This window comes from Periophthalmus magnuspinnatus, chromosome 3 (assembly GCF_009829125.3).
Source record: "Periophthalmus magnuspinnatus isolate fPerMag1 chromosome 3, fPerMag1.2.pri, whole genome shotgun sequence".
Lineage (NCBI taxonomy): Eukaryota > Metazoa > Chordata > Actinopteri > Gobiiformes > Gobiidae > Periophthalmus > Periophthalmus magnuspinnatus.
Genome location: NC_047128.1, coordinates 6,949,644 through 6,970,337, shown reverse-complemented (window position 1 = coordinate 6,970,337; position 20,694 = coordinate 6,949,644). Strand labels below are relative to the sequence as shown.

Genomic DNA, 20,694 nt, shown 5'->3' with positions numbered 1-20,694 from the left:
TGCAGTACTTTACCGCCTCCAGCCTCAGCTATTTGCTTTATATTTGTTAAAGTGAGAGTGTTTGGTCAGGCAAATTATAAAAACAAGCGGATAATAAGGGTTAGCAGGCGCGATAAGCCCTAATATCATGTAAACTGGCAGTAGAGACGGTTTAAGCTGGTTTATGCTAATATTGGCAGTGACTGTCAGCTGTGTCCAAATACAAATATCTTCAAACGCGCTTAAATCCACAGCTAAATACACGAGCAAACAACACAGGCTTCAGCGCTGCATTCATTTACAACTGGACCTTTGATTCGCAGCTTCCGACGCATTTAACAACCTGAATACATGCGTTTGCTTGTTGAATTTGGGTTATTTCATCATTGTATTTACAAGCAGAGTATAATGCAGGAGAAAATGTGCGATGCTTTGTGCTAGCTCCACGCACCACCATTTAACAAGGATAAATCCAAATCCATCCATTTATTTATAAAGCACTTTTCATACATCACATGTAAACCAAAGTGCTTTACATCACCAATAAGATCATATCCACTAACCCAAATAGGCATCTGCTGTAATGTCATATCAGATTCACATAGCTATCATAAGGCTGTTTTTTTCTCATGGTTTATTTGTGGTTGTTAGTCCTGGCCACAGACTGCATAAAGATGTGGACTAAGTGAATGTGACGTCACCCATAGCGTTCAGCTACAGTGAATTGGAACCTATGACAATGGAGTTGGAAGCGCATCCATGGTCACTTCCTATTTGAAACACGGCGGCTAGCAGGGTAGCATACAGTATATTGTTCTATCTTAGATCTGTTTTTGGTTCTCATTCACAGTCCAGAATAAATGGAAAGTAGTAGGAGAGCCAATAATAAATCCTTAAAATGCTTGCTAAAAATGCTATAAATCAGTGATTCTTAACCATAGGGCCGTGAGCACCGCCTTGAGGGCTGCACAATCAGTATAATATAAGGCATTTAATTATGAGATTGAGCCCCAGGTTACTTTGTACAGAAAAAGTCGAGCCCGACATCGAAAATGTTATGAACCCCTCCTATAAATATTCCATATATACTTTATATATGCTTCCGGAAGTTATATTCATTGTCTAAGCCAGTTGTAATAGAGATAATGTCTTGCTGAATCTTCTACATTAAATTCAATCTGCATTTAATACTGAACATATTTTATTGATTGCAAACCCGGAAGTAAGATTTGTTCATGGTCCACCATCGCTTCACTTTGTCATCTGAAAAATAATAATAATAAATAAATAAATAAAAAACCTTCTTAAGTGGTGCATGTATCCAAAATGTGAATACTAGCAATGGACCAATGAGTGAGAGCAATGGAGATACTTGAAAATCAAGTAATATTACAATATAATAAGCATGTCATATGTCTTATACAGAAACACAAACCCTAGCATAGCATAATAAGATGGATGCACTCTCATTTTTATCCAGAATAAAAAGATGTAGACCGCAAAAAATCCCCACGTGGCACTTTTCCATTATAAGGTCACATCACCTGTGCCCAGTTTGACAGCACCAATTAAAACTATTAACGTAATCAGTATCAATACTGTTTTTTTCTCAAGTCAAACTCAAAGCAAATTGCACGGCGAGCTATTCCACACACACTAATCAAATTACAGCTTGTACTTGCCAAGCATTGGAGAAGACACTTGTGCTAATATCACATTTGACATGAATTACATCGTGATTAATTGAGAATTAGGGTTGTGTGTACATGCCGTTGAGCACAAAACATTTCTCCATTGTCACAGTGTGGGCTGCATCCTGTCTGTCACTCTGTGTCTCAGATTGTAAACACAAACTTGATAAATGTTCTTCTGCAAAATGGCGGTTTAAACTCGTAGACAGTGGCTTCAGTGGGACAGTGTGATGCATTGTGGGGCAATGACAGAGCTGTTCACAGATGGATCAGTCCTGGTGGAAATGTATAGACACGATATCAGAATGTCATCTCTGGTGGGCCAAGGAGCGGCCATGTTTGTGCTGCCTTAAGGAGTTGTACTGATAAAATACATAGATACTTGAGGCAGGGTAGTGGATATTCAAGATATAGTACACGATGCTACGCTAAATTCAGACATTATTACCCACACTTAAAATACATAATGTAGTGGCACTATGTAACTTTTGTGGTGAGGGGTTGTGCAATCTGCTCATGTTCTACAGAATGGTATTAAACTTGTTTAAACTAGCTCTATGGAGAGAAACAGGCGATGCCACTGGGCTGATCAGATCTGTGAAGAGGCGATACCTCTCACAATAAGAATGCTTGCTTTTATGGTGTTTCTTTAGCAATTAAAGGACTTGTAATATAAAAACTGTACGTGGAACATTCCAGGCAAAGCAACAACATCTCAGCAAAGACAAGCAGAATACGAACATGTCATCTCATTGGATAAGACAAAAAACACATTAAATGTATATGAATTGCCTTGGGACTGTAGACCTACTCAGTCCTAGTTGGATTTGAATGCACCCAACTTGGTATATCAAATTAAAGCCCATTCATAACACGATGCTTATGTTGTAGGGTGAACTTTGTGGAATAACCAGCAGGTGACAGTGAAGCAAAAATTATAAAGGTTTCCCAGCAGTCTTTGGTCTAGACTAGTTCACTTCCACCTGTGTTGTGTGCCGTGTCCTTCATGATGCTAGGACAGGGCACACAACACAGTTGGTCTAAAAAAAATCAGTTCTAACATTTAGGGGAAGTTATTTTCCTTAAATGTAGTTGAGGGGTGTAGCTGAGGGCCTGGCTCTGCCTCTCTCATGGCCTTCTGCTATGGATAATGGCATGCCCCCCCGTGTGTGGTGAGAGGCCCATGTACGTACAGACTAATGAAACTTATTTCTCAGGTTATGGGGTTTGAGTCAGCTACACCCTGCAGTGCATCTCTTGCCTTCAACTTTTTGTTCCTTCCTGCCTTCATGTGAAACTGAACTTTAAAATGAACATTGTCTAACTGAATGGCTAGAAAGTAATTGTAACCTGTGAACCTGAAGAACTGTTCAAATAAATGAAGTTATATCATCCCTGTTATAGTGAATGAAATAATAACTGTCAGAAGTCCTAACTCACTTTATGCAATTAATATAAATGCTACGATTTAAACTGAAACTCACTTGCCTCCATCAATGAGAGAACCTGCGTGCCTTAATCCTGATGGCATTGCTTGGTTTATTTTTATCTTGTTATAATTTAGTTGTATTTACTTTGTCATCCACTCAAAATGCCACACTAGCTTTTGACTATTGCACAAAATATTCTTTCTGCACGTTTGGTACTGCAAGTGAAGTGTTTTGCCCATGGGCACTATGGCAGCATTGAATGGGTTTAGCGGGAATTAGTCTGCCAACCCTGTGGCCACAAAGCATTCATTAGTGTCCAATCTTCCAGGAAGCCATATATTTAGTCTCAATTGTTCCATTATACTAAACTAAAATATTGCAGTTTTATATATATATATTTTCCTTTTGTTTAGGTTGTACACCTTTGAACTGTCCTACCATTACAAATGGCTTTGATTTCCCACGTGTGAGAGACAGCAGGTCTGCAGTGTGCTTCTTTGTAGCTAAAGGCATGGAATCGAACTATAAGTATTGGGTCCCCCGGGTACTGCAGGTTTCCAGAAAATCAATACAGGACTTATTAAGACTATAATGAATGTAATTTAAGACCTATATGTTAGTAAAGAGTGGGTCAGTGTCAGATATTACTTATTGGCTTAGGGCCGTGTTGACTGCAGAGAGATAAATGCATGTGGAGATGGTATAAATAGGCTGAGGAGGGCTTCTACACAGTGACACATGGAGCTTTAGGGCAAAAAAACACCTGGACAATTAACCAGTGATTACAATGCTGACCTGGCCTACACGTCATTGTAACATGGTGTTTGCATTCAGCAAGCAACCAAACATTGTACTTAATTAGAGTAGGGATAATTCAGCATAATAATATAATTAAAGAAGTAGAGCTAATAGTGAAACAGTATTCTGTGATGTGTAACTACTAGAGGAACTGTCTGGGCTTGGTATCTGGTTTGTCTTATTTCAAGTTGATGTAAATGGGTAGACAAAATATAAAATATTTCGAGTATCATAGCAACCAAAGAGTCAATCTGGAGTGAGACCATTGAAGGTAATGCCTCTTCCCACCCACTCTGCTGGTTTAGCAGGGAGCTAACACAAGTGGGAGCGACCTTGATTTATCTGTTATTATGATTCATATCTTGATTTATGGAAACAATAGTGAAATAAAAATGGTGAACTCATTTAAGTTATTTGCTTTAAATTTAGTCAAGAGGTGTAGCCAAGGGCCTGGCTCTGTCTCTCTGATGGCTCTCTGCTGTAGCCAAATGGCATGCTCCCCTGTATGAGGTTATGGGCCCCAGCTACAGACTAATGTAACTTATTTCTAAGTTTTGGGGTTTGAGTTAGCTACACCCTGCAGTGCATCTGACTCTCTTGCCATCACCTTTTTGTTCCGTTCTGCCTTAATGTGAAACTGAACTTTAATTCTGTAACTGAATGGCTGGAAAGTAATTTTAACCCGTAAACTTGAAGAACCAAACTGTTAAAGTGTTTTATAATGACCTGGGGGAAAGAAGGTGCCTGATTTATATGTTATTAGCAGTTTAAAGGAAGTATCAGAATGTACTGCATTTTTTTCACACAACAACCTCTGTTTTACATATCCATCCATATTTTTTTCTTTGACGCATTGAATAAGTGACTGGGAAAATCCCTGCAGCATCTGCACTTTCATTTGTCATCTTTGAGGGACAGCGGAGACAGATTACCGTAATGACAGTAAAATATTTCAAGAGCCCCATGCCTCTGCTTTGAGATGCCGTTTGAATTCACATGATAGCGCATTTGGTTGCGGAGTTACAGTAATGGAAAGTCCACAACGGCACTCGATCGGCGACGATAGCATCCGCCTCTATAAGGTTAATGTTCATATCTTGATTTACAGACACAATAGGTAAATAAAAATGCCAGAATCATGTAGAGCGGGTTAATATGAACAGTTTAAGGTCAGAATGGCAAGGGGAGATGTCAGATGACACAGGGGAGCATGCCATTGCCCACAGCAGAAGGCCATGAGAGAGGCAGAGCTGGGCCCTCAGGTACACCTCTGGACTACATTTAAATCAAATTACTTAAATGAGTTCACCTAAATGTTAGAATAGAATTTCTTAGACACACCCATGATCACTTCCTATTTGGAACGCGGTAGCTAGCAGGTTAGCTGTGCCCATTTACATATACACTGACTGGCCAAAAAAAAAAATTCCCACCTGGATTTAACTAAGCAAACAGGTACGAGCCTCCTCCAGTCAGTCAGGTCTAGGTTCAACAACAGCATGTGCTCAAACAATGAGGTCAGCTGACTACCTGAATATACTGAATGACCAGATTATACCATCATTGGATTTTTTCTTCCCTGATGGCACGGGCATATTCCAAGATGAAAATGCCAGGATTCGTTGGGCTCAAATTGTGAAAGAGTGGTTCAGGGGGCATTAGACATAATTTCCACACATGGATTGGCCACCACAGAGTCCAGACCTTAACCCCATTGAGAATCTTTGGAATGTACTGAAGAAGGCTTTGCGCAGCGGTCAGACTCTACCATCACTGAATGGAAAATCAATGCAACACTGGATGGAAATAAATCGTGTGACATTGCAGAAGCTTATCAAAACAATGTCACAGTAAATGCATGTCACACTTAAAGCTAATGGTGGCCCAACAAAATATTAGAGTGTGTTTTTTTGGTGTCAACTTTTTTATTTTTTTTTTGTGGTCAGGCAGTGGGTATACAGTCTATGACCTCACACTGGTTCCTAAAACTTACCACAGTCCATTATCCTGTGTATTCACTTTTCGAGTTGTAGGAAGCCATATTTTCAGTTACCTTTAATTAGTTCTACTTTCCAAACATAGACATTTGGGGTATTGGAAACTAGCTCCCTTACTCCCCTTGTCTCTATTTGAAATGTCAGATTGGATACCTGCCTCTTCATAATGGCTAACACTGACATTTATTCTCATTTCTCTGTGTTTTATGAGACCTTTACAGTTAACAGTACTTCACTTTCCACTTCCTTGTGTCAGTAGAAATCATTTGTGAATTTTAACAGCACTGAGCCAAAGAAACGTCTGGAATATTTAATCAGATTGCACTAAAACCTTCAAAAAATATTGTCTCAAAGGCCCCTCATCTTCAGCGCTTCTGTCAAACTCATTTATCTGTCCTTTTATGGCCTGTTTTTGTTTAATTGAATGTTGGGTGCTTTCGGAACATTTCTAAAATATATAATGAGGTGATTTGCATTAGACTGCCGATTCGGGCGACCTTTGCTTTTGCCAATAATTACAGTAAAAGCCGTCTGGGTCTGTCATTGGCGTGGATGTGGCGGGGACCTCTTTGTGCTAGCGTAAAGGTTAGCCGCGGGCTGACTCCGGACTTATGAAAAAGCCGGAGGAAAATGTCATTAGAGCAAAAGGGAAAGACACTGGGAATTAACTATTGGAAATTCAATCAGGCCGGATTTAAGGACAGCGGGCGTGCAGCCTGTTTAATTATCGCAGACTGGGAGACAGGGGGCAGGAAATGCTACTATGAGAGAATCAAGAAGGACATCCCAGAGGCAGCCTATGCACACTTCACAGTCTACTGTCCCACTACCTGGTAATACAAACTTAGACTGGAAATCCACATCAAGTTTTAACATATGTGGCACTGTTAATCCTCCCCCTAGTGTGTAATATATATGTAAGCCTAGTAACAACTCTTAAAGATATAATGATGAACAATTAGCTGATTATTTATAGTGCCTTTATTGTGACGGATGTGGTTGTCAATCTGTGCCAATAGCCAGAGGTGCATAGGACACATTTATTTTGTCAATACTATATATATTACTCACATGTTTCTTTTACTTTCAGATGTGATTTTTTTTTTACATTTTTCAGTTTTGTCTATTGTTTGGAAACACCACAATATGATATTTGATGTTTTGCCGATTTGATTAAATTACCTGCATATTGCAACATTGATAGAGTTACTCTTTCCTGTGAACTTTTTCCTATGATTTAACTCTCACCAGAGTCATTTCTTGGACCACTATCACCACCAGCGCTCACACACAGCTTTCTTACTAAGGCTGAGTATAGGCCTGCACATTCTCTTTGCACTACTGGGAAACTTTTGGTAAATTTTTGGCTATATAAGATTTAACCTCCTAGGATCTGGCGTCCACATATGTGGCCAACACATTTTGGGTATTTTGTGTAGGCCACAATGCAAATCTTTAGAAGAAGAATAACAGCATACAAGAATAATAGCATACAAGAACAGCAACAACAGCAACAAAGTTAGAATGTTTAGAATATATATATATATATATATACATACATACATACATTCAGGACAAATGTTGTTGTGTTCACGGTCTTAATAAATACCTTTTGCAAATCATTATTCAAATGTTTTGTCAAAATGATTAAATTGTCCACATATGAGGACTTTTCTCATAAACTACATAATGTAAAAAGGTAATTCTTTGTTTTTACACAGATCCCAATCAGCCCAAATAATAAAGATAAATTAATAAAACATGTTATGCAAGAGCTCGGGTCTTAGGAGGTTAACCCATAAAAGTTTGAATTGATAACATCTATGACTCATTACAGGTGCAAAATAACTTCCAAAGTGTTTCATTCTGCTGTTTGTTTACTGTAGCTCATGCTATTTTAACAGTATTGTAGATTCAGAATAGTGTTTGTGGTTTAAATCTGCTTTTGGGTTATTGCTTCAGTGGCATAAATCAGTTTCAATATTACTGTTTATTGTCAGTATTTACTAGCAATATATCGAGCTTCAAAAATTATTATCATGACAGGCCTAGCTGGGTGTGTAAAGTGACAAAACGACAATGACAAAAAGTAACAATATTAACTTGTAGGCGCTACGATAGAACTCCAGTCTCCAGTAACAATACGACCTGAGCTGCTACCGCCCCATGAAGCTATTTGAAAGCTCTCATTTCCACATTTAATCGCACAAACCAAAGTTGGAAAGGAAATGATTAATTATGCATAAATCCTGGTATCTTTTGAGGTGAATACGGTTTTGGATATTAGTGCTGTCTATAATAAGAAATCTGTCATAAATCACCACATTTAACACACACTGGGTTTTGGCCTTCATTCAGGACAGCATCTGTGGCACTTCTTGTTCTGGGTTTTACAGCTCCACTAAACGTCACAGAGAAAAGCATAGTTTGTCTGTCCTAACTCTTGCATGTTGTTTTAATTTGCATGTGTGATTGGTTGTCTTTGTGCAGTGAAACGTGACTGTGTTTATTATGTGTTAACTCCCTTCTCCCATCAAAAACTCGACCCAAAGTCAAAATTACCCCTAAATACAACCTTACGATCCACCATCCCGTCCTCATATTTGTTTAACCTGCTGATAAAATCCTACCTCTGCTTGTTTAACACTGGATTTGGAGTCAAACAGTTGAGTGTGACAAGCGCTAATTCCTAAACTCCCCCAAACCTAAACGAATATAATCGCGAGGGCAGAGAGCAGAGCGGCTAACATTGGGTTGCTCTGTTTTGTGCTGTGTTCTAGTCGCAGCGGCGCGTCACGTTTCACCTGCCGGACGGCTCCCAGGAGAGCTGCAGTGACAGTGGCCTGGGAGACCATGAGCCTGTGGGCACTGGCTCTCTGCTCACACACGCTCTTCCTCTGGTGCAGGCTGCAGATGACTTCTATGAGCAGGCCTCCCCTGACAAGAGGACTGAGGCGGACGGCAACTCTGACCCCAACTCCGGTGAGTCCATGCACCACACGGAAGTTTAATTTTTGTTCCGTTTTAGTTCATGTTCAGTGTACATATAGGTTGGCTTAAAAAACAAAAATATGTATGCACTTAATGAGCTGTTTCCGACACGCACACACTCTGACAAGCTACACAACTTTTTATGGTTAAAATGATAAATATGTAATGTTATCACTATAAATCAAGCTGTATAGTTTGGACCACTTTTTAGGACCCCCTGAGAATTTTTTGAGCTCCAAATTTTTGGTTCCAAACCCAAGTCTGGGAATCACTGTCTTATCTAGATGGGATGAGTACGATTCCTTTCAGGACTACTTTCTTATTTTGTTTCAACATATGGGTAATGTGTACATATGGCGTTACTGGTTTCCTACAAATATAATATTAGTATGTTTTGTTCAGTTTGGCCTTTATTTGATGGGACAAAACAGAGAAATTAAGCTCATCAAAGGTTCTGCTGCACATTATCAATGCTTCGATCTGCTGTCCCTCTGTCTTCACTGAGATAAATTCAGACAAAAAAGAGCTAAGAGAGATCAAAATTCTAAAGACGATATGAATGTAGGCAGACCGACATTCTATACAGACATTCGCCCTGATTTTTATTTTTATTTTTTTTACATCAATTTCAGCAAGAATGGGTTTCAGCATTTCACATGTTTGCAGTTTCTTAAAACATAAATTCTTCTCTCCACTCCACACACATACCACACATCAATGAAAGGCATCTCCTGTGTTGTAGCATTTTTGAGAGCACAGTTACAAATATCTTTAAGGATGAGTGCCTTGCTGTACTTGTAGTGAATGCGTTCGGCCTTCTCACAGTAAGTCAATGTTTTATGAGCTGCTCTTTACCAGATAAAACACATATATGATAAATGCCTTCATGAATAACACAGTGTAGTGCGTTAATTTGGAGCCATTCTGTCGCTCAAGAAGGTTTGGAGTGGCTGTACACTAGCGGGTCATTCATTTCTTCAGTTAATCAGCTCGACTTGTTCATCCCTCCCCGGAGCAAACCTGGCTTTCCCACTGGCTCCTCACCTATTTGTGAAACTCATTTGATTTATTTAGAGATGATTTCCCAGTTGGTCGTAGTTGGTGCTTGGCTTCAAGATGTTAACTTCTTCACTATTTCTGGTGGGAAGTACATCTCCGACCCACTTTTCTCATTTTATCATTAAGAGGTGAGGCATGCGCGCAGATCAAGAGCGTAGCCCCAAGGTCGAAGCCAGCGATGCCTGCCTGCTGAGGGTGGAGCACGGAAGCAAGTGGGTGTAAACTAAAGAAACACAAGCTAACTCGGAGCTCGGGCAGAGAGCTGCTAAACACAATGACCTGAATCCAATGGTGATGATAAACTGCCTGAAGGAACACTGGTTGATGGTAAAGGAACTAACGGCTTAAAGTTTGTGCAGCAAGTGTTGTTGAATGAATTAAAAATACAATAAAACAGAGACTTGATGAAATTTCCTATATTTAAGAAAAAAGTAACTTCACTTTTTGAAATTAGAATCAATGTGTCATATCAGAGAAATATATTTCATCTTAAGCAATTTGAAAAATAAATGGACTTATGACTGGTAAGGTTAGTACATTTTTAAGGTATGTAGCAAAGGTGGAGGAAACAGATCCACTGGTTTACAAGTTGGCAGTGTGATTCCAGCTCCTACAGATGAATGTTGTCCTTGTGTCCTTGTGCAATATACTTAACCACCTCTACCCCAGTGTCTGTATACACTGGTGTATGAAATTGCGTTGAATGAGTTAGTAATTCCTTGATCTAAAGCATTTTGAGTTCTTGAGGTGTACAAGTGCTATATAAAAATGAGACCATTTACCAAAAAGTCTTCAAAAAATTCACAAATAAAAAAAAAAAGAAGAAGAAGAAATTGGTTTTAGTTGGACACAGTTTTAAATTGGCACAACCCAGATAATGACCAGTTCGTCACATGACCAGATGACCTTTAAATGTATATTAAAAGACCTTGGAAAAGCCATAGTAACACATAGAGGATCTTGGACTAAATCCACATCCTTGCATGAAATGTTTATTAACAATAATACAAGCTCATTACATCTAGCACATGCAAATGAGAGATGAAGTTAATTGAAGGGACTCATTCTAATCCTTTTCAAGCCAATAAAGAGACTGGTGAATAACACCCTTACATTAGTATTATAGTGTTATTGTGTTCTCCTCCACATGTTCCTTGTCCCTGATTGCACTTACATTATCTTCACTCACTTATGGTTGTGGCTTTTGTTGACAAGGACAGATTTGACATTTCTTTATTTTGGTTGAAGTGTCAAGTGTCCATTTACCGCTCTGAAAATAATCACATGCTCGTGTTGATACGCGGAGTATTCATGTTTTGACAATGAAACTGTAATGGCCTTAAATGAAAGCACGTCTTCTTCTAAAAGACTCGTCACTAATTAAGCTGATTTAGTCTGAAAGGTGCTTTTACAACAGATGCATTAAAGCAGCCGTGAGAGGTTTATTTTTAAATATAATGTTATGTATGTGTGTTATTTAGCTGATTTGCGCTTGATGGGTCTTGTGTACATAATCAGTAGTTTTGAAATGATGTTTATGGTTCCTGTACAGCTAACTCTCAGACTTCTACACCCCAGACACTTATAATAATAATAATAATAATAATAATAATAATAATGATGATGATTTTACATAATGTTATTGTTAATAATGTTAAACTTACTTTAATTTACATGTGTTGACAAATTCTGCATATTTAGTTTTACAGAAGCCTCTATGACAGTGCAGCAGTAGAGACTCTTTGCTAGCTAACAGTGTCATTTTGTATAGGCTCAGAAACCAGGACTGTATATTTAAGCTCAACACCAAGAGAATGAATCTGTCAATGCATTTAGTTCCTTTTTACAGGGCGACTTGGAGAACAGTCTAAATGCGAGTGACTGGATGCGAGGCAGAGGTGCATAAGCGACCTTTGATAGTTGTACAAAGTGAGTGTAATAATGAGCCTTTATGTAATAGGAGTGAGTGGAGTGTCACCCGTGTGGGCTGTATCATTTATCAACGTGCTAAACTCACAGTCTGCGTGGGAGTTAGCAGTGTCTTATATCTTTATCAGTATCAAGAGCGATTTGATTTGTGAGAAGCACAGTGAAACTTTTACCACCACAGCTGTGATCAAAGCAGAGCTGATAATCAAAAGGTGACAATGTTTTTGACAGCCTTGATTAATCTTTATTTAACTACAAGTGTTGTTTTACATGACTCACACAAAACTTTGTTCCGAAAAACACTTTCCTCAGGGTTTCTACAGTAAAAGAAATTGTAAAACAGGTGTTGATTAAAAACTGCAAAAACATTATGACTGACAATCAGTTTAAAGGTGGATTATGTAACTTTTCTGGTGGTCTGCCCACTTGTCTACATGGAGATGTTCTTGTGTTGCCTGGAGTGTTCCCCAGTAAGACATTAAATGGTAAGTGGTCACCTTTTTATAGCACTTTTTCATCTTCAAGGCACGCAAAGCTCTTTACATCAAGGAACTACTCACACATTCACAAACACACTCATACATCAATTTACACCAGGGGGGCACCGGGGGGAGAGGGGCATTAAGTGTCTTGCCCATGAACACAACAATCTTCATCTGTGGGAGCATGAATTGCACAGTGAATCTGACTGCTCAACCAATGATGTTTATGTCGAGAGCGGGATTCAAACCACCAACCTTCAGATCAGTGAACAAACACTACTACTGTCTCCCATTAAGCCTATCTATTTTCATGGGGATACATAGGTGACACCATAAAGCCCAAGTTAAGATGCAGAATGCACTTTTTGCCATGAATAAGACCTGTAATGACAGAAATACTATACTGTGGAACTTTCCAGGCAAAGCAATAATATAGCAATAACATGTCAGGCGGTGGACCAGATTAGAAAAGTTCCATAGTGCATGTTTAATTTGTCATTTTGTCCTCACATTATGCCTGATGGCTATATGCACTTGCACTGAAGCAACATTATAATTCAGACCTGTAGTTTGTAAAGTGGGCTGATGCTTTGAAGCACAACATCCATTCAACTGCAAAACATTTTTTTTTCCCGTTTTATTAAAATGTTTTTATTTGTCTTTTTATTTGAAGATAAATATGGTAATGAAAACATATTATGAAAGGGAGTACCAATGAGGGCAGATTCTGTATAAGAGGCTCAACATCAAAGAGGCAGAGGCTGAAGAAAACAAATGAATAAATCAATGTTTGTCTTCAAGTTCATTGTACCTAAGGGCATCGGTTGATTTATTTTATGTTCATTTTTATTTATTTATTTATTTATTTTTGAGTGAAACCAGCCTTGTTTGTATCCTCTAGGTAACTGACAGCTTTAGATTAAATCTGTTCTAGATTATTTGAACTATATCTTTTAATATTTTAGGCTGAGTTTCATGTATTTTTTCAGCTAGTTAAAGGGCCCATATTAGGCTTTTTTCTGATCTATGTTATAATGTTGTTTCCTCATCACAAACATACCTGGAGTTGTGTTTTGTATCATTCACACATGTTTAACACACAAACCCTACATATTTAGGATATTTAGGCTGAGCTCTTCTCTCAAACGGAAAACACTCTGTTCTCTCTGTGTGTATATTATATATATATATATATATATATATATATATATATATATATATATATATATATGAAGTGCTCCACTGTGTTTTTAAACTTCATACATCATCACTAGAATCATTTGCATGATTCTAGCCCTGGAATTGCCAATCTCGACTGAACTATGAACTAAAGGTATAAGGTAGTTGTTAACTTGCTAAACTACTGCTACATGACATCACAAGGTGGAACAGAGCATTTTGAGCTTTGGAGATGTAAACAGACTAATAATAAAGGATTACTCAAACATGTGTGAATGAAACAAAACTCAACAATAGGGAATTTTTGATGAGATAACATTATAACACAGCATAAAGCTCACAAGAGTCCATTTTGTGTAATGTAGGACCTTTAAGTGATCATTCAGCTGCAGTTTATTTAGCTTGTAATAATAAAATTAAAACTTTGAAACCAATATATTTAAACAAATAATGCAAGTTAATCTAACATCTCCTTTTACTGTTTTTGCAGTGTAAGTTTTAACTACAATGTGTAAACTTTTAAAACTATAATAAAGTTTTGGCTGTATTTTTGTTGCTTGATGACACCACGGAGAGAGTTTTTCTTTTTGCCAAAGGGACCATGCTACAAATAGCTTTCAACATTATTTGGGGGTGAGAAATAGCACCTTGGTTTGAGAAAAAAGGTACAAAAATTATTATTAAAGTTCACCGCTGCCATCAACACTTTGTAATGGCTGCTTCATCATTCTGGCCCAAATCCCCATGTTGTATTGACAAGAACTATTTCTATTGATGTGCAATTTAATCACTGGAATGCTTCAGGGCTTTTTATGGAGAAAGGTGCTGAATGGCAACATGATCTCAATACATGGCACTCTTAATTGATATAGATTTTTTGCAGGAGCTTTTTACATCAGGAAAATGTGTTGAGCTTTGCACAGCTGCGCACGGCTATGAGCTAGAGCTGTATAAAGAGGTTAGTAAGGCCATCACCTTCAAGGAGCACATTTGTAAAAGTCATAAAAAAGTGGGACCTTAACCCTATAATGGCGGATGCTATCGTCGCCGATAGATTTCAGACTTTCCATTACCATAACACCACAACCAATTGTGCTATCATGTAAATTCAAACGGCGTCTCAAAGCAGAGGCATGGGGCTATTTAAATATTTTACCGTCATTACGATAATCCTCCTCCGTTGTCCCTCGAAGATTTTCCCAGTCACTTATTTGATGCGTCAAAGAAAAAATACGGATGGATATGTAAAATAGAGGTAGTTGTGTGAAAAAAATGCAGTTCTGATACTTCCTTTAACATGATTTTTTATGGCTAAAAAAATAATAAAAGTCAAGGCGAGCTACACTGGTCTGTAGTGTGCGCAGTCCTTAAAGGGTTAAGATGCAAAAGTATAACTGAAATATCAAAAATGTCTGTGACCAGATCTTAAAAATGGGCCATCAAAATGTTCAATGCAGGCGACAGTAGCTCATTTGGTAGAGTGCTGACCGTTGATCCCAAGGTTGCCGTTTCAAACCCCACTCTCGACATAATCATTGGTAGAGCGGTCAGATCCACTTAACCACAGGTTGGCGGTGTGATTCCAGCTCCCACAGATGCATACTTGTTGTTGTGTTTCTGGGCAAGACAGTTATTCCACCTTGTCCATAGTGTCTGTGTACACTGGTGTATGAATATGTGAATGAGTAGTTCCATTAATCGCTTTGAGTGCCTTGAAGGTGGAAAGGTGCTATATAAAAATGTGACCATTTAGTTATTACAACATTTTTTGAATTTAGAATCCACCTGTAGACTCTGCATAGATGTATTTGATGCCTCTGGACTTCAGGTTTTCTTCAATGGCACTACAATAGATGTATTTGAAGGAAAAAAACAAAACAAACAAAAAACATACACAACAAATACAACACACCATTATTTGCCACATCATGATAAAGAGATCACTCCTTTAAGGAACACTTATGTTAAATGAACTTTTTTGAGCTTTTAAATTATGCTAGAACATTAAGAAGAAGCAGCAGGAGAGCGCATCAGGGGATCCGGCAGCAGCATTAAATATGTAGAAAAGGTAAGGTGCTCATCAAAGACTAGGGCGCAATAGCATGAAATGGTAAAAAGAAACTGGCTAAACTTTTTTTGAAAATAAAATATGAATATACTAGGGGAAAATTATGTCAAAAATAGGTCTGAGGCACATTTTATCTTGTGACAATAAGTCTTTTATTATAACTTGGACAGCCTAAGCATTTTGACACAGTGTCTTCTTCAGGGCTTAAGCTTTGTTAGTCTCCTGTCACTATTTTTTTTCATTTATTTTTTTATAAATCCACGTCTCTAAGTCCACTCCCTCCACTGAAAATACACATAATTTAGAATTTACCAGGATTGTTCTATCAAATCTAAAAGTCCATAGATCAAAATCTGAGTATTTCTGCCATCAAATTGTATTCATCACAACTGCATGCATGTGTTAGCATGTCGATAAAGGTTGCTAATCCTAGTTGTTGTGTGATCCCTCTGCTGCCTGATCCCACTTCTCACAATGGAGAACTAAAACGTGAAATGACAAAGCAAAGGTACTCACGAGCATGTTTAAAAGCCAATAAGAAAAGAAATAATTCATAGTCTGTGTCATTGCATATGAATGGAATGCATTTTTAGAGTAATTGTATTTTGAAATGTCACTATAGCTCCCCAACCTCACAATTATAGCCCCACAAAGTTGCAGTAATCTCGTTGTAAACAGTATCCATCATTGTAAGTGTTGTTATGTTTTTATCAGGTGCGGTTTAACAAACCACTTGAGGTAACAGTGTCTTTATTGGAGCCTTCCAGCGGAGACCTTCAGGTAAATGAGCTGAAGCCACCACATCTGCAGCTTTATCGTCTCCACGGATACACACATAATATTGCCAGTACTATTACTGTAAATCAAATAAGAGGAGTCCACGTGTAAAACTATGATAAGCCTATTCATAACATAATAATAAATACTTCTTTCAGGCAAGAGGTGATTGGTTGAGACGTAGTTCTGATTACACTATACTAATGTGTTAAGGTCTGTTAGTTGCCCATGTAATGCTTCAGTGCCTCCCTTGTCGACTACTATTGGCAAATGGCTCTCACAAATGAGATCCCAATGCAGATGAGGTTAGGCTTATTTGTCTAGGGAGGTAGGATTTAATCAGGCTCAAGTACTTTGGATTTGTACAAAAGTTAAAATACTGTTACAAGCAAAGTGATTGGAGTAGGAGAACTGAAATATGCGCTATTGGTCTGTCGATATTAGTGCATATTGTGAAGTTTAATGCCATACACTGGAACATTCAGCAAAGCAATAATGATGTCATGAAGACAGATTCTCGACTTCTAAAAGTTGCATAGTGAATCTTTTACTGAAATAAAAGTTGTACTGGTTGTGCTACAAATGCATTTGTACAGTTCTATGCTTCATTAAGGTCACATTAGTTTTGACATTTCACATAAACAATGCCAGTACTGATGATTCAATATCTAAAAATGTTGAGGTTTTAAATGACAGACTAAACATTTCTAGCCACAGAACTAACTCCAGTATTACAAGATAACTTTAGATAAAATGAAAACAAATACAAAGAAAATATATCTACAAATTATGTGCAATTTGATCTTGCAGAAAGCAGACCTATTCTGCAAAATCGACTTTTCAGAGCTTTAAACCATGTTGTAGTTCTTTCTCCTTCTTATTTACCCTCTCAAAGTTGTTTTTGGAGTGATTTCTGCATGTTTGAATAATCATTAATTGCTTATTTTCAAGACGCCATATTGCTGATCAATCCGTTTTCATCGCCACAGACATGCGCCCATTGTGACGTACTTTCTCCGCTGTTCAAGTTTATTTTCTTAATCGGTTATATGTGTAGGATTCAGCACTGTCACATAGTAATTTAGGTGCAATATGAGAGAAAAAAAAACAAAAAACAAAACAATACTTGCTATTGTGATCTGCAGCTATCCATAGGAGGGGCTGACAGCTACACAACTCTTTGTTGTGATGACATTTATGGCTACATCAGCTCCCATTGGGCACCACAGTTTTCTGACGCAGAGGTGAGCAGACTTGTTTCTTTTATTAAGTCATTTTAGATGATTGTTGGGATTTAAAATGTGCAAATCATAACAATGATCCACAGATGTCATAGATTATAACTATATAGCAGCATACTAAGCACAATATGTCTCCTTTTAACATAGACACTTCATTATTATAAAATGTAAAAGTGGCATTCATCTGAAGCTTTGATCTGAATGCTACACCACTTTAGAACAAGGTCCTTCAGTGTTTATAATAGGCCTATATAGTGTGATATAGCAATGCAGAATTTATGCTAATAAAATATTATGCTAATGATATGCACAAACCAAACACGACTGAACAGCCTCAAAAGCTTGGATGAAGCAAAATAATGTTCCACATCAGATTGCCTGATTAGATATTGGAGTACATGCTGAATCCAATCATAAAACTGTTTTTCCCAAGATTTTGAACTTATATTTCAAAGAACACAAACTCCCAGAGATTCCTTTTGAACTCGCTTGAGTCATATAATCTGAACATACCACACACAGCAAACTCAATCTATATGAAGAACTAAGGTATAAAACCAAAATGTGAACTACAACAGACTTTTTGTTAAAATTACAACGAGAGTTATAGTTTATGTCAAATGATGGGAGGATTGTAAAAACAGCTGAAAAGTGAATAGACAGATTCTTCCTGAAAAGGCCCATTTGTAAAAGGCTTGTAGTAGGCCTCTGTGGATGAGTTGTGTTTGACTGGGAGATCGTGATGACATCGAGCATGACACTGCAACCACTTTATCCATTAATCATTGGTAGACAGGGATAATAGACAGGACCCTTGTTTTATTGTTTTCTTCTTTGTAATCTCACTCTTTATACTGCTCTGTTTGGTGCATCTAGACCGCTTCAAGTCTTCACTCTACCAATAATTCATTTTACAATCACAGCAAACCTCAATTTCAAATCCCTCTGTATTTTTAACAGTAATACACTTTTTGACCATTTCCAAATCATATCAGCGTCTTGGCTATTTATTCTATCACAGTCTGGGGAAAATATGCTGCAGGCGACTGCGTTGGTCACAGTGCCATGTTTTTCTTAATTGCTGATGCCAAATTCCTAGTGCTGTCTCTCCCAGGCTCCTCGCAGACGCTCCGATGATTGGCACCTCCTTCGTCTTTTTTTTTACTTTGGTGCCATGAAGCGTATTCTCTAGGGGAGAACAGTATTACAGCGGAACAAGCCTGGCGGTCTATTAGGCTAGATCACGGACAACTGGAGTAAAAAGTGAGCCTGCTGTTAGGAGCACTAGTGAGCAATCATTCAATTAATTTTAAGCGATGTAACATGCTAAATCAGTTTTTTGACCATGTTAACGTGCTTTCCCTTAGCGCAGAGTTGTATTTTGAGCAATTCATGGGTGTTTGACTGTTCCTGCTTGAGAACTTGAGAAAGTTTTGTTTGCATCTGTCATGTTCTTGTCTGGTCAACCAAGAATACACACTTCTCCAACACTTTACAAAGTTGTTTCATCTGGAAAGCAGCTTTACCTTCCCATTCCCAAGTTCAGATAGGGGTGATTGACAGGTGGATCAGCCAAACAGGAACACACTGAAGGGGGCGACAGTAGCTCAGCCGGTAGAGCATGTGTACCATGAAGCGATGCCATGTGTCCACTCTGAAGGTTGGTGGTTTGAATCCTGCTTGTGACATAAACTTCATTGGTTGAGCGGTCAGATCCACTGACCCACAGGTTGGAGGTGCAAATCTAGCTCCTACAGATGAATACTGTCATTGTGTCCTTGGGCAAGACACTTAACCCACCAGTGTCTATGTACACTGGTGTGTGAATGAGTGATTGGTTCCTCGATGTAAAATGTTTGAGGTGAGGTGGAAAAATGGTAAATGTGACCATTTACCATTTTTACCATGGTCTGACTATTTCAAAAGAAACATGGCTGATGCAGCAGAGGAGGGAGTGGTGACCAAACTGTATCTAGAATATAGAACCAGCCAGTCTGGAACCGAGGCTACTCATGTCCCCGCCGAAGCCCCCTATATTCTGCAATCTAAACTGAGATATGCCAGCAATATCATTTAGCAATGTTTAACAAATCCAGTCATTGTATTAACAAAGTACATTAATTAGCTGATTAAAACAATAGCTATTTCCTTTCATAGTCAAGTAGTAAATTATTTCTGTTGAGAGCGTGGAGCAGCATTTTTATTGTATAAGTCATTGTAAAACACAAAAGTTATATATTGATTTCTCAACTGTACAAACAATACAATTTGAGGAGTTCTTGTATTTTATTTGCAAACATTGTGGTTTCGGATGCATTTACAATAGTGTCTGACAATGCTTGGTTTGTGCATCAATGTGATCAATGTTTTAAAATCTCATGGTGAGTATGAAACCATCTTGTTTATTGTTTTGGAGTGTATCCAATATAAATAAGAGAATATAGAGTCTTGTTTTGTCAGCAAAGACGCAGAGTAGATTTAGCTATGGAACAAAAGAAAAAAAAAAACACAATGGAAAAATTCACAATTGGCAAATAATCTATCTTCATAAGAAAAGTGTATTTGTGAAATAGGCAAACAATAAACCTTCCAGTTTCAAGTGTTTTCTTCAATGCATAGAATCAAATTATGCAAAAAAAAAAAAAAAAAAAAAGGAACTCAAGGGATATTTTGAGTTTTTATTGCCATGGTAACGTCCCTCACTCACTGCATATTTTATTGTCCCATCAAATAGTTTGTTTTTAAGTCTTGCCACAGTGCTGTTTTCAGTTTGACATCTCAGGATAAACTAAGTTCATTCTAAACTAACTATAACTTTCTCTGAAGCACATTGGGTGATGAAAAAATGCTTTGTCTGCAACTCTGGAAGTACTAATCCAGCGGAGGTGCTCCCATGTGCTTTTGAGTGCAGCTCTCCAGCATTGGCCTGGGACATAGTCCGCAGTACACCTCACTATGAGCTATGGGTCTACCTCCAACTTTATTGTCCCATCATAAGCACGGGGCAGCAATCCACGTAAGGTCAGGGCCGTAATGTGGTCATTCTGCACAACAGTGAGGGAATCTCATATAA

General features: G+C 38.1%; 1 protein-coding gene across 1 annotated transcript in view; it reads left to right on the top strand.

Moving 5' to 3' along the window:
• LOC117391074 (protocadherin-9) overlaps window positions 1-20,694 on the top strand; it is a 334,608-nt gene that overhangs the window by 239,384 nt on the left and 74,530 nt on the right. The window contains exon 3 of the mRNA XM_055232521.1: window positions 8,802-8,877. Coding sequence (XP_055088496.1) covers window positions 8,802-8,877 — 76 coding nt within the window. The remainder of the gene's footprint in view (window positions 1-8,801; window positions 8,878-20,694) is intronic.